This window comes from Staurois parvus, unplaced genomic scaffold (genome assembly GCF_062004578.1).
Source record: "Staurois parvus isolate SC_StPar_1 unplaced genomic scaffold, SC_StPar_1.0 ptg001957l, whole genome shotgun sequence".
NCBI classification, from domain to species: Eukaryota; Metazoa; Chordata; class Amphibia; order Anura; family Ranidae; genus Staurois; species Staurois parvus.
The window spans coordinates 46,681-62,096 of NW_028319753.1; the positions used below are offsets into that span (position 1 = coordinate 46,681).

At 44.8% G+C, this 15,416-nt stretch overlaps 2 protein-coding genes across 2 annotated transcripts in view; both read right to left on the reverse strand.

The window, feature by feature from the left end:
* Nucleotides 1-4,227: 4,227 nt before the first annotated feature.
* LOC149433145 (uncharacterized) overlaps nt 4,228-15,416 on the reverse strand; it is a 141,166-nt gene continuing 129,977 nt past the window's right edge. The window contains exon 8 of the mRNA XM_089664587.1: nt 4,228-6,227. Coding sequence (XP_089520713.1) covers nt 5,514-6,227 — 714 coding nt within the window. The 3' untranslated portion in view covers nt 4,228-5,513. The remainder of the gene's footprint in view (nt 6,228-15,416) is intronic.
* Nucleotides 10,285-14,578, reverse strand: LOC149433146 (uncharacterized). Its single transcript, XM_089664583.1, has 8 exons — nt 14,154-14,578; nt 13,840-13,974; nt 13,630-13,753; nt 13,396-13,513; nt 13,130-13,334; nt 10,847-11,074; nt 10,561-10,767; nt 10,285-10,437 (listed from the first exon to the last, which is right to left on the reverse strand). The coding sequence occupies exons 1-8, from the start codon at nt 14,247-14,249 to the stop codon at nt 10,285-10,287; spliced, it is 1,266 nt and encodes a 421-aa protein (XP_089520709.1). The 5' UTR covers nt 14,250-14,578.

The following is a 15,416-nucleotide window of genomic DNA, read 5'->3' on the forward strand; positions in this document are numbered from 1 at the left end:
AAATAGGGAATGAAGTAACAGTCCAGTATATGGTATTATAAAGACCCGAGTCACATACAATTCATGGACAGGACTGAGATTTATAGCATTCAGGATTTGTATGATGTTAGACAAGGTGAAGAGATATATGGAGAGGATGATCAATACATGGAGAAATCAATCTATTCTATCATAGAAGGGAATCAATAGATCAATAAATGACATCAACCAATCAATAAGATCCATTTCATGGGATAGATTTATCATTCTGTGCACTGGTTATGTTGGAGGATCAAACCGTGATCACTGGATATTGGAAACATTCCTATTGATCTGATGATTGCTGGCATGGATTCCTGATTGATTATTGCTGGGAATAAAGTCCAATAAACACGCAGATTTGATGGGATTATTGATAGAAAAATCTCTTCATATTCCATGGAATAAATATGTGTAGAATAGTTTGGATTTGATGGAATAAATCTCTATAAAAAGACTTTGTGGGGTTTGTTGGATCTTTTCTATTCCTCTCTAGGTCTGGATTTCAGGAAGAAGAAACAATTCCTCCAATTTCTAGTGGATGGTGAGGAGGGGAGAGATTTGGGGGAGTTTTGTACATACAGGAGGTAATAGAGAGAATCCGGCTAGTAATTGATGAGAGGAGATTTCACTGGAGAGTTCCATTGGTGAGAATTCAGGGCTGGGGGCACTGCTGGGGCCTGGAGGGTTCTGATTGGACCACCAGTACATGTGTTGTATTAATCTGGGGGTGTGCACTGCTGGGGCCTGGAGGGTTCTGATTGGACCACCAGTACATGTGTTGTATTAATCTGGGGGTGTTTGTTATATCATTGGTATGATTCTGGAAAGATGCCCTCCAGATGTACACATGGGGGGTGTCCCGGGGTGTTTACAATGTAGAGGGCGGAGAGAGAATACAGTACAGTGTGTAATAATATACAGTCAGGTCCATAAATATTGGGACATGGACACAATTCTAACATTTTTGGCTCTATACACCACCACAATGGATTTGAAATGAAATGAACAAGATGTGCTTTAACTGCAGACTGTCAGCATTAATTTGAGGGTATTTACATCCAAATCAGGTGAACGGTGTAGGAATTTATGGATCTGACTGTATTTGGAAAGCTGCCCCTATATATGATGGTGTAAAATCTAGTTGCAGAGCGCCCCCTACATACAATGGTGTCATAGGGAGTCCTCTCTTCCTGATCCTGTTCTGGTGACACCCCAAATCTCAGGATTTTTTATTACTTTAGGTAATAATTGTAAACAGGACAAATAGAGAGGCTGAATCTCCCTAAAGGAGGCCGAGGCAGCAATAGAAACCAACAGGAGGTCTAACCCCTCTCCACTCTCCAGAAAATCAATGCCTTTAGTTCTTCTGTAAAACAACCCAGTGAAGGGATGGGGGGAGGAAATATATTTGTCTTTTCCAGAAGGTTGGATGCAGAATACTTTCATGTCCAGCATACTAATTGGGTCCAATACTGGGATCATCTGAGAAAATGTGTTCTGTATTCCTGGGAGGGAGGCACCTATGGGTTGGTGTTTGTAGAAAATGAACACTGAGGACAATGGCAAGTGCTGAATAGCACAGGTGACTGCATGGAGTTTGTAGTGCCAGAAACTTACTCAAATGTATTCCCCTCCCATCCTCTCCATGGTCCTTCCCCACCCCATCCTTTCTAGGCTCCTTCCCCTCCCCAAACTCTCTAGGCTCAATTGCCTACAATTTCTCTAGGTTCCTTTCACTCCCCATACCCTCTAGGCTCCTTCTCCTTTTTTATCCTCTCTAGCCTCCTTCCATTCCCCAACCTTTCTAGGCTCCCATCTGCTCTAGGCTTTATGCCCTTGCCATCCTCTCTTAAGCTCCTTCCCCTCCCTATCCTCTCTAGGTTCCTTTCCCTCCCCATCCACTTTAGGTTCCTTCCACTCCCCATTGTTTCTACGTTCCCCTCCTCTCTAGGCTCTATCCCCTCCTCATACTTTCTAGGTTCATGCCCCTCCCCATCCTCTCTAGACTCCTTCCACTCCTCATCCTCAATAGGCTCATTCCCCTCTCCATGCTGTCTAGGCTTCTTCCCCTCTCCATCCTCTTTAGGCTCCTTCTCCTTCCCATCCTCTGTAGGCTTCTTCCCTTCCTCATACTCTCTAGGCTCCTTCCACTTTCCCATCCTCTCTAGGCTCCTTCCACTCCCCATCCTCGTTAGCCTTCCTCCCCTCCCTATCTTCTCTAGGCAACTTCTTCTCCTCATCCTCTCTAGGTTCATTCCCCTCCCTATCATCTCTGGGTTCCTTCCCCTCCCCATCCTCTCTAGGCTCTTATTACTCCCCATGCTTTCTAGGCTCCCATTCTCTCTAGGCTCCATTCCCTCCCAATAATTTCTAGGCTCCTTCCCCTCCCCATCTTATCTAGGCTCCTTCCCCTTCCCATCCTTTCTAGGTTCCTTTCTCTCCCCATCTTATCTAGGCTCCTTCTCATCCCCATCCTCTCTAGGCTTCTTTCACTCCTCATCTTCGTTAGGCTCCTTCTCCTCCCCATCCTCTCTAGGCTTCTTTCTCCTCCCCATCCTCTCTAGGATTCTTTCACCTCCCGATCCTTTCTAGGTTTCTTCTCCATCTTCTATACTTTCCTTCCTTTCCTTTTCCACCCTTCTCTCCAATTCTCTTTAGGTTTATACCCCCCTCCCATCCTCTCTAGGCTCCTTCCCCTCCCATCCTCTCTAGGCTCCTCCTTTCCTATCCTCTTTTGGTTCCTTCCCCTCCCCATCCTCTCTTGGCTCCATCTCCTCCCCATCCTCTCTAGGCTCCTTTCCCTCTCTAGGCTCCTTCTCCTCCTCATCATCTCTAGGCTGCTTCTCCTCCTCGTCCTTTGTAGGCTTCTTCACCTCCCCATCCTCTCTAGGCTTCTTCACCTCCCCATCCTCTCTAGGCTTCTTCACCTCCCCATCCTCTCTAGGCTGCTTCTGCTCTCCATCTTCTCTTGGCTCCTTCTGCTTCCCATCCAAGTGCTGTTTACTAATACATTGTCTTCCCGCTGCATAGTGGAAGTGTAGAGGTATGCCGTGTAGTCATCTGTGGATGATTAGGTCTGCAAAGAGGTCTAGTGTGTCCGGTTTGCTGTGGGCTGAAGAAGCTCAGGTGACTCAGTGGATGAAACATGTTGACGTCACAGCATCATGACACCCGCGTCCCCGACATGCAGGCCTCTCCACACAGCCTCACCACCTGGCCGCATTGCTCTGGACACACTAGACCTCTTTGCAGACCTCCTCATCCACAGATGATTACACGGCGTGCCTCTACACTTCCACTATGCAGCGGGAGGACAATGCATTAGCAAACGGCACTTGGATGGGTGAGCGGACTCTGTTTTTTGGACTAAGGCACTAATACACTGCGGGAGTCCCCATTCATGGAAATTGCTTGGCTGAGCTCCACCTGTCTGATGTCCTTGTTCCTATCGCTGGCACACAGGGCTCTATCAGTCTCATATTTATGCTCACCCACTGCCTACTGCACTATCTATCCTGTCATTATAACCCGCCATCCATATACTGGCAACACTGCTATTACCACAATTATCCGTGGATGACTACGTGGATTACCCCCTATGGGATCTATATGGGTCTGCCATGTATGTATATGACCTCACTGAGGATTGAGGGACTCTCCTGTGCTGAAAGTGAATGGTGACCGCTGCCTCCTTTGACTCTACAAGTGCCCCGTTCCGTCATCTCTTTACATCCATCTACTGGCTGTCTTTGTGCCAAGTGTGAGATAGCAGCGTGTGGCTTTATCTGATATCTCAGTGACTATCATCTACATATGAGGATACCTGAGGATTGTCCTCCATGACACCACCAGGATCTATTATACATGTATGTGACCCCCATGAGGACTGATCGGGTCTGCCTCTACTATCAAGGAGCTTGATTCTGTCCGTCCCTTCATCACCTTCCATTGACTACAATGTCCACATTATCTATCCATTCTATTCTATTTCATGTTGTGTCAGTAATAAAAGTCACGGAGGGTTGGGAACCCTGCAAGGGGGGCAGAGATATGTGACTGCCTAGTCCAGCCTTTCTCAGCCAGGGTTCCTCCAAAGGGTTCTAGGGCTTCCTTGTCACTTCATTGGGCTGTATATGGAAGTGTCACCGACCAGCCGTTTCTGGATACACAGCTTTGTCATCATTGCACACACACACACCATTTTGTTTTTCATTCAATACATTTTTATTATAATTTCACTTTCAACAGGATTGCAAAAAAAAAAAAATCAGGAAATAGTAAAGGAAGAAATCTGATTGGTCAGGAAGATCCCTTGTCTGGAATGTGGGGGCGGAGTCATTATTATTGGTGTACATTACAATAACATTGCTGGGAGGTCTCTTCATTTCTCTGCTCCATACTTCCCGTCTTTATAGAAACGTCTCCTGACATTTGGGGGTCTATTCATAAAGAATGTGTAGAACCATTCACCTGGTGAAAGTGCATGTCCATTCCTTAGCAGATCCGAAGAGGTAAGTGTGCATGGATGGGGTGTAGGTCAGTCCTTACCCTAGATGAAATCTCTCATACAGACACAATGGGACTCATGGGACTTTATAAAGAGGAACTCCAGAAAAACATATCAATAAAGATCTTCCAATGTTTTCTTCCCAATCAGCGTAGAAATCATAAAACCCTCCCAGCAGGTGTACAAGGCCATGAAATCTCTCACAAAGTCCATCAATGGACAATTCCTGGACAACAATCACCGTGGGACAGAATTCTGAGCACCATAAGGAGGATCCAGCAGCGTCATCCATCTCCACGCGTTTCGTGGTGCAGCGCTCACTTCTTCAGGAGAAATGATTCCTGCTTAACAGAGTATACACCAATAATAAAACAAATGGCGGCAGGACCATCACTGGCTGGATGGAAAGTGGAGCAGGAAAGTGGCGTCAGGTAAGTCTTCCCAGGAGTTCTGTGCTGGGCCAGCTCCCTTGTTTATGGCAGCCGGTGGACATGCTGGTGCTCAGGTCTATGATGCTTCCTGCCTACCATGGTAAGACAGCCCCCCTCTGTGTTCTCACTGGATGCCCCCGGGTCTGCCCCTCCCCCCATGTGTACGCAGATTGCACAGAACACATTGGAAGATTTGATTGATGTGATTTTCTGGCATTCCTCTTTATAAAGTCACATGACCATTCTGTCTGTATGAGAGATTGTATCTCCTGTCCATTCCTTCTCTGTGAATGGGGCTAAAACACCGATGTCATTAGGAGATTTGCTGAGCCGGGGGAATGTTTTCCATCATTGCAGAACATTTCACACTCCATTTATATTCTTCTCCTGCCATCAATGGCCGACCCGGTCCCACACTTCATCCATGTCTTTGGAGGCCTCTGATCTCCTTATGGACTGTTTCTTCCATGATGAAGATCAGCCATGGAGTATATCTGAGGTGTATATCAGGGTGTGCTTCTTCCCCACATGAGAGCTGGGATGTCCAGCAACATTCATCTAGAAGACATTTCCCGCACTAATACACCTCCAGGGTTGTGTGGGATCCATGATGTACAGGAAGACAGGACTTCAGTGGGAACATTTCCCTCACTCAGGACAGGAAAGTGGCTTCTCCCTGTGTGAGATCTCTGATGTCTGGAAAGATGAGACTTCACTGTAAAACATTTCCCGCACTCCGGACAGGAATATGGCTTCTCCCCCGTGTGAGATCTCTGATGTATAACAAGTCCTGATTTGTATACAAAACACTTACCGCACTCAGAACAGGAAAGTGGCTTTTCCCCCGTGTGAGAGCTCTGATGTGCGTCAAGATGAGACTTCCGTGAAAAGCATTCCCCGCACTCAGGACATGAATAAGGTTTCTCTCCTGTGTGACATCTCTGATGTCTGTAAAGATTGGCATTTAGTGAAAAACATTTCCCGCACTCAGGACAGGAATACGGCTTGTCCCTTGTGTGAGATTTCTGATGCGTATAAAGATTGCACTTCTGTGAAAAACATTTTCCGCACTCAGAACAGCAATATGGCTTTTCACCCGTATGCAGTCTCTGATGTGTGTAAAGACTGGACCTTTCTGAAAAACATTTTCCACATTCAAGACAGGAATACGGCTTTTCCCCCGTGTGGGACCTTTCATGTCTGACAAGTTCAAATTTTTGTACAAAACATTTCCCGCACTCAGGACAGGAATACGGCTTCTCTCCCGTGTGAGATCTTTTATGCGTATTAAGATTGTATTTATAATGGAAACCCTTCCCACACTCAGTACAGGAGAACCTCTTCTCTGTTGAAAGGCTGGCCGGGTCCCGCACAGTCTGAGCTTCCTCAGGATACGAGGAATCCGATGGTCCATCTACACTGGGTGGTGCCGGATGGACATTGGAGGGAGCCGGGTTTTCTCCTGGACTATACTGTGTGAAGTCCTCATCTTCTACTTTCCCGTCTGGAGACAAAGTGAGACAATCCTCGGAGGTTTTCCTCATCTCCCAGCCATGGACTAAAATACAAAGACAAAGAGGATTACTAGACGGGAGCTGATTGGTTCCCCCAAACCAGGACTCCGCCCACATCAGGCAGCTTGGGCTCTGAGGAGCTTACAATTCCACCCTCAAGGGAACTAGGAAATGGCTCCTCTGATCTCCTACCAGGTCATTTCTTTATTCATGGACCTTAGTCAGAGAGTGAGGAAACAACCAGAACTGTCTTTTATAGGAGGGACAGTGATGAGGGGATTATAGGACGAGGGTCCCCACCCCCTCTATCACTCATCGCCATCTTCCCAACACAAGAAGTACTGCACTTCCTTATTTAGTCCATGATTTAGTCATGAAGAACAGCGGGGCTGAGCCCCACCAGAGGTCAGAGAGTGAGGATGGGGGGAGAACAACCAAGATGAAGACTGGACTGATCCTGAAGACCACCATCATTGGGGTATTGACTCCTCCCTCATTATCACTTTCTGTTTAAAGGTCCAAAGTTGGAGGGTGTTATCACATTATTATCACCATGTAAAAGTCTGTGCTCCAATCACATCATCCGATATAAAATGTCCAGCTGGTAGGAAATGGGGGGAACAAAAGAGAATCCATATTATGTGTATACAGTGAGGAACAGAAGTATTTGAACACCCTGCGATTTTGCAAGTTCTCCCACTTAGAAATCATGGAGGGGTCTGACATTCACATTGTAGGTATATTCCCACTCTGAGACAAAATTAAAAAAAAAATTCAGGAGATCACATTGTATGATTTGTAAAGAATGTATTTGTCTCGCACTGCTGAACAGAAGTATTTGAACACCTAAGAAACAGCAAGAATTCTGTCTCTCAAAGACCTGTTACTGCGCCTTTAAAAAGTTCACCTCTACTCCACTCATTAATCTAACTTAGTAGCACCTGTCTGAGCTCTTTAAAGACACCTGTCCACCCCACAGTCAGCCAGATGCCAACTACTACCATGGGCAAGACCAAAGAGCTGTCAAAAGACACCAGAGACAAAATTGTGGACCTCCACAAGGCTGGAAAGGGCTACGGGGCAATTGCCAAGCAGCTTGGTGAAAATAGATCAACTGTTGGAGCAATTGTTAGAAAATGGAAGAGGCTAAAGACTACTATCAGTCTCCCTCAGACTGGGGCTCCATGCAAGATGTCACCTCGTGGGGTATCACTGATGATAAGAAAGGTGAGGAATCAGCCCAGAACTACAAGGGAGGAGCTGGTCAATGACATGAAGAGAGCAGGGACCACAGTTTCAAAGGTCACTGTCAGTAGAACACTACGCCGTCATGGTTTCAAATCATGCATTGCACGGAAGGTTCCCCTGCTCAAGTCATCACATGTCCAGGCCCGTCTGAAGGTTCCCCTGCTCCAGTCATCACATGTCCAGGCCCGTCTGAAGGTTCCCCTGCTCAAGTCATCACATGTCCAGGCCTGTCTGAAGTTTGCCAATGACCATCTGGATGATGCAGAGGAGGCATGGGAGAAAGTCATGTGGTCAGATGAGACCAAAGCAGAACTTTTTGGTCTAAACTTCACTCGTCGTGTTTGGAGGAAAAAGGATGAGTTGCATTCCAAGAACACCATCCCTACTGTGAAGCATGGGGGTGGTAACATCATGCTTTGGGGGTGCTTTTCTGCGAAGGGGACAGGACGACTGCACTGTATTAAGGAGAGGATGAATGGGGCCATTTATTGTGAGATTTTGAGCAACAACCTCCTTCCCTCAGTCAGAGCATTGAAGACGGGTCATGGCTGGGTCTTCCAACATGACAACGACCCGAAGCACACAGCCAGGAGAACCAAGGAGTGGCCCTGTAAGAAGCATATCAAGGTTCTGGAGTGGCCTAGCCAGTCTCCACACCTAAATCCAATAGAACATCTTTGGAGGGAGCTGAAACTCCGTGTTGCTCAGCGACAGCCCCGAAACCTGACAGATCTAGAGGAGATCTGTGTGGAGGAGTCGGCCAAAATCCCTGTTGCAGTGCAAACCTGGCCAAGGACTACAGGAAACGTCTGACCTCTGTAATTGCAAACAAAGGATTCTGTACCAAATATTAACACGGATCTTCTCAGGGGTTCAAATACTTCTGTTCAGCCGTGCGAGACAAATACATTCTTTACAAATCATACAATGTGATTTCCTGAATTTATTTTTTAAATTCTGTCTCTCAGAGTGGGAATGTCCTACAATGTGAATGTCAGACCCCTCCATGATGGAGAAGTGGGAGAACTTGCAAAATCGCAGGGGGTTCAAATACTTCTGTTCCTCAATGTATATAGCAGTGGGGGGAGGGGGAGAGCAGAAGTCAGGAGTATGTAATGTACAACATAGAGTATATAGTGCAGGGGTCAGGAGTATGTAATGTACAACATAGAGTATATAGTGCAGGGGTCAGGAGTATGTAATGTACAACATAGAGTATATAGTGCAGGGGTCAGGAGTATGTAATGTACAACATAGAGTATATAGTGCAGGGGTCAGGAGTATGTAATGTACAACATAGAGTATATAGTGCAGGGGTCAGGACTATGCAATGTACAACATAGAGTATATAGTGCAGGGGTCAGGAGTATGTAATGTACAACATAGAGTATATAGTGCAGGGGTCAGGAGTATGTAATGTACAACATAGGGTATATAGTGCAGGGGTCAGGAGTATGTAATGTACAACATAGAGTATATAGTGCAGGGGTCAGGAGTATGTAATGTACAACATAGAGTATATAGTGCAGGGGTCAGGAGTATGTAATGTACAACATAGAGTATATAGTGCAGGGGTCAGGACTATGCAATGTACAACATAGAGTATATAGTTCAGGGGTCAGGAGTATGTAATGTACAACATAAGAGTATATAGTGCAGGGGTCAGGACTATGCAATGTACAACATAGAGTATATAGTGCAGGGGTCAGGAGTATGTAATGTACAACATAGAGTATATAGTGCAGGGGTCAGGAGTATGTAATGTAAAACAGAGTATATAGTGCAGGGGTCAGGAGTATGTAATGTACAACATAGAGTATATAGTACAGGGGTCAGGAGTATGTAATGTACAACATAGAGTATATAGTGCAGGGGTCAGGAGTATGTAATGTACAACATAGAGTATATAGTGCAGGGGTCAGGAGTATGTAATGTACAACATAGAGTATATAGTGCAGGGGTCAGGAGTATGTAATGTACAACATAGAGTATATAGTGCAGGGGTCAGGAGTATGTAATGTACAATTTAAATAACACATTGGAAGGGTCATGACTCATAATATCGGTATTCATTAATGAATGGAATCTTAAATGTTTACTGTAGACAAGTTGCAGAGATCCCACACCGCTGCCTCCCATCTCCTGAGACTGCACTCAGTGACTTGGGTCTGAGACACTACAGACATATCCCTCCACCCGGCACAGCCAGCAGACCACAGAGCAAGGAACCCTGGGAGAAATATTCTGTCAGAGATCTTACTAGACCCGAGCATGGGGAAAAAGATACAAGACTCATACCCCAGGTGCCTAGGTCTAGTAACACTTATGGTGAAATGAACATTTTTCTGCCGGCTGAACCCCAGAACCTCCATAAATCCAGTCTAGATACATAAATTGTGTCTGCAGCACAGAGAAGGAAGATTATCCGAGAGAAATCCAGGAATACAGGACGGGGAACACAGCTCAGGAAAGTGACCAGGGGATTACAGGCTGATATCACCCAGTCCCCGCCCTACTCTGGACCAATCAGTGAGCAGTATGGGTGGAGGAATGGATTTAGTGTTCATGACCCACCTGTGCTGATCTCTGTAGGAGTGTCCTCCTCTATAAATGTCCCCGTTATTCCATCCTCCTCCATAGACTGCTGATCATCCCTCACATACGCCTCTTCTTCTTCTGCTTTCACCTCAAATTCTATATCGATTGGATCTCCACTCTAAATCAAGGAAATGAGAGAAAATATCATCTGTAAAATATAAGATTTATGATTGTGACATTACATAAAAAATCCACACATCATCTCCACAAGTCCATGTTCTAGATGCTCCATCCCACCAACCTTGTAATGGTGAGGGATGGTGTGACCTTCCTGTGTGGAATCCCGGGAATACAGAGGATGGGGACATCTCTCTGGTAGGTTCCTGGTATTAGGTGGCTCCATCATATCCTTGTGTCCTTCTGAAAACTCCTCCATCACTCCATACTCCTCATCCTCCTCTTTATACTCTTCTTTACCATCAATATTATCATCCCCGAGGATTCCACTCTGAAAGATATAATAAAACATTCATTGTAACAAACATGCTGTGTATAAATCACAACTACCAATAATTGTCATCATCTACCTGATGATGGTGAGGGATGGTGTGACCTTCCTGTGTGGAATCCCGGGAATACAGAGGACAGGGACATCTCTCTGGTGGGTTCCTGTAGCTGGATGACTCCACCATGGTGTCCTGGTACAGATCTTTGTGTTCCTTTAGAATCTCTGACTCCTCCATCCCCCCATCCTCATCCTCCTCCTCTTTTTTCTCTTCTTTAACCTCAACTTTAGGATCTCTCAGGTTTCCACTCTGAATATATAATAAAAATGCCATCAATGGTAACAATGCAGATAATGTACAGATCCTAATGATACTAGAAAGAAAATAATAACCAGATATCTTTCTAATCAAACTAATAAGACATATAATATAGACAAATTAATCTGCTGTAATAGAAAATATGTAGTCTATTAGAATGCTCCAAACAGTATGTGGGTCGTACCACGAGAAGGTTGAGGGACCGTCTCCGGAGCACATTTATAATATTAAAAAAGGATATAAGGAGCATTCCCTCTCCTTACATTATAGGTGATATCAGAAGAGAGATCCCTCCTCACTTATGTTTATAGGGATAGATACTATCATCCCGCACTGGAGAGGGACATATAAGACTCGGGCAGTATCCCAACTGGAGACCAAACAAATTTACGAGTTAGGTACCCTGCACCCGGCAGGACTCAATATTGAGTTAGATGTTAATTGTTTTATCGATAATAGTTAATTTCATTTGAACATTCTTTAATGTGTACTTTTAGCATAAATATTTTAATTCTTGTGTATTTTTCTTACAATACGGTTATATTCATATCATATGTGATTTCAGTCTTAGTACATTCGTTAACACTCATCGGATCTTTTGCCAAATCCTTCTGATGTCCATTTTTTGTTCTAAAATTTTTTTTTTTATATAATTATTTATAATTTTACTATAATGGACACCAGTATATATTTTACTTATTTTATTATTTGAATACAATAGGTGTTTTAATGGTATCATTATTTGACTTTATTATTTTTTTATTATGATTTTGCTGATATTCTTATACAATTTTTTTTTCTTCTTTTACTTATTAAATATTAATATCCTTTATTGATATTAATATACAACAGTTGATCAATAATATTTAATGTAGAGCAATCACTTCCAACACTCATATAAGTGCTATACTTTTGACATCTGAAATGGTTTATCTAATCATATAAAGCATTACCACACCTGCATCACCAATATATTTCAATATATTAGGAGTTTTTATTATATTATACTCTTTTGATATTTAGAATTTAAGGTAATATACCGCATAAGCGAACAAATGTACATAATCTTTTTATCTATATAAAAAAACCTCTAGTAAAATGGCGCATCAGCGCACGAGAGTAAGCAATCTCTTTAGGCTTCAGCAAAATGGTGCCGGCTTGATACGCATGCGCCATTCTGCCTATTTATGTCACGTCATGGCGCCAATGGTATCTTCGTCTGATGATGTGCGTGCGCACGTAACGTGTAAGGAGGAGCCAAGTCACACCATGATGTCACACCATCGGAGCATCATGGAGCTCCGGTGGCCATCTTTATTCGGGGGCGACACCCAGTACCAGTTCATTACCTCCAGAGAGGGAGCCTCCAGTTAACCCTTGTGAGCTGCACCCACCTATCCCTTAAGGGGAACTCTGGACACCCCTGGATCATAAACATTTAAAGTCCGAGGACCCATCCACCTTGAGAGGAAGCCTTTTTCCACAACTGGCTCAGATGACTACCTTGATGACACCAGGATATAAGATATAACACGCACTAATATTGCGCATCTGGTGAGTGCGCATTTCTTCTGTTTCCACGAACACAAGCACCAATTGAAGCTTTTGGGACTATATGGGCACTATCTAGTCACTGACACAAATTATTTGCCCCATATATTTATAATTGTATATTTTCAGTCACTGATAAGAACTATATGTCATATTTATTTATTTAGTGTGAGCTCTGCACTTATATACTTTATGTTCATTTAAAGGTTTTATCTAGTTACCTTTGTGCTAATCTGATAACTAGTCTCCATTTGAATTTTTTAAGTGCGTTCACATATATTGTTTATTTACATAAAATTTTATTATTTATTGTTTATTTTTACCTCCCTTTCATCTGAATCATTATTTTAGCGCTGCACTATTTTATTTATTCTATTGTAAGGTTTATGTTGGTTACCTTCAGTGCTTAGCTGCTGACTGGATAGCACTCGCTTTGTACATTTTATTCTAACGTACAGATCCTAATGATACTATCAGTGATTGCTCCTCATCTACCTGATGATGGTGAGGGATGGTGTGACCTTCCTGTGTGGAACCCCGGGAATACAGAGGACGGGGACATCTCTCTGGTGGGTTCCTGGTATTAGGTGGCTCCATCATATCCTTGTGTCCTTCTGAAAACTCCTCCATCACTCCATACTCCTCATCCTCCTCTTTATACTCTTCTTTAACATCAATATTATCATCCCCGAGGATTCCACTCTGAAAGATATAATAAAACATTCATTGTAACAAACATGCTGTGTATAAATCACAACTACCAATAATTGTCATCATCTACCTGATGATGGTGAGGGATGGTGTGACCTTCCTGTGTGGAATCCCGGGAATACAGAGGACGGGGACATCTCTCTGGTGGGTTCCCATGACTGGATCCATCTGTAGGAAACACACACACTGACTGAATCCATTGTTTCTATGTGTTTATCAGATGATGGGGGATCTAGGTGGATCCTCCGTACTGCTCTCTCCTTTACAATAAAGTCTCCTCTTACCCGGTGATGTGAGGGGCGGCTGATTGTCCATCATGACGTCCTTGTAGAGATCCTTGTGTCCTTCTAAATACTCCCACTCCTCCATGGAGAAATAGACAGTGACACCCTGACACCTTATAGGAACCTGACACACACAATGATACAGTCACCATCCAGACACATCCCTTGTCTGTTACTGGAGAATGTCCCAGAATTCCCGGCACCGCTCACCTCTCCTGTCAGCAGCTCCATCATCTTCTTGGTGACTGCTAGAATCTTCTGCATGTTGTGTCTCTCAGGGTTTAGGGAGTCACATGGAGGCACTGTGATGGTCATATGATCACCTGACTTCAGAAGAGGAAATCTCTGTATTGTGGAACCAATAGGAATATCATGTTAGATTCCCAGAATCCTCCTCACCTCTCCGGTCAGGTCTGTGTGATGTCATGTGACCTCCCAGAATCCTCCTCACCTCTCCGGTCAGGTCTGTGTTTTATTAATAGAGATGAGAGTGATGTCATGTGACCTCCCAGAATCCTCCTCACCTCTCCGGTCAGCAGGTAGATGATCTCCAGGGTGAGGTTTAGTATCTTCTCAGTCATGTGACTCCGGTCCTCCTCCATCCTCATTGGTGCCATCATGTGATCTATACAGGTCTCCTTGTAGACGGATAACTTTGGGAAATGAAAGTAAGAATTACACTCACCGGCCACTTTATTAGGTCCACCTTGCTAGTGCCAAGAAAATCTCCCCCCCACCATGACACCACCAGCCTGAACCGTTGATACAAGGCAGGATGGATCCATGCTTTCATGTTGTTTATGCCAAATTCTGACCCTACCATCTGAATGTCGCAGCAACCAGTCTGCCCATTCTCCTCTGACATCAACAAGGCATTTTCCTCCACACAACTGCCGCTCACTGGATATTTTCCCTTTTTCGGACCGTTCTCTGTAAACCCCAGAGATGGTTGTGCGGGAAAATCCCAGTAGATCCGCAGTTTTTGAAATACCCAGACCAGCTTGCCTGACACCAACAACCACACCACATTCAAAGTCTCTTTAATCCCCTTTCTTTCCCATTCTGATACTCAGTTTGAACTTCAGCAAGTTGTCTTCACCACGTCTAGATGCCTAAATGCATTGAGTTGCTGCCATGTGATTGGCTGATTAGCAGTTTATGTTACCCAGCAATTGAACAGGTGGACCTGATTGGGTGGCCAGTGAGTGTATTTGGATGGTATTGGTCACACAATAATAGGATGTGGATGTGAGGGGGGAATAGGAGGGTTGCTGGACATCTAACCACCTCAATACCGGACACTTCCACCCCCTTCCTGACCAGAACACTTTTCAGATGTCAGTGCTGTCGCAGTTTGGATGACAATTGTGCGGTCATATACAGTACTATTCTAGGCTCTGCCTAGTCTGGGCAAAAATTGTGTCCCATTCCCAACGTGTCCAACTGCATGAAAATCCATCCAAATTCAATATAATTCCCTCCTCCTTTCATCAAAGTGCAGATCTTGTGCTCCCCTCCAGTGCCCCCCCTCAGTGCTCCCCCTCAGTGCTCTCCCTCCAGTGCTCCCCCTCCAATGCCCCCCCCTCCAGTGCTCCTCTCCAGTACTCCCCCTCCAGTGCCCCCCTCCAGTGCTCCTCTCCAGTACTCCCCCTCCAGTGCTCCCCCTCCAGTGCGCACCCTCCAGTGCTCCCCTCCGGTACTCCCCCTCAGTGCTCCCCTCCAGTGCTCCTCCTCCAGTGCTCCCCTCCAGTGCTCCCCCTCCAGTGCTCCTCTCCAGTACTCCCCCT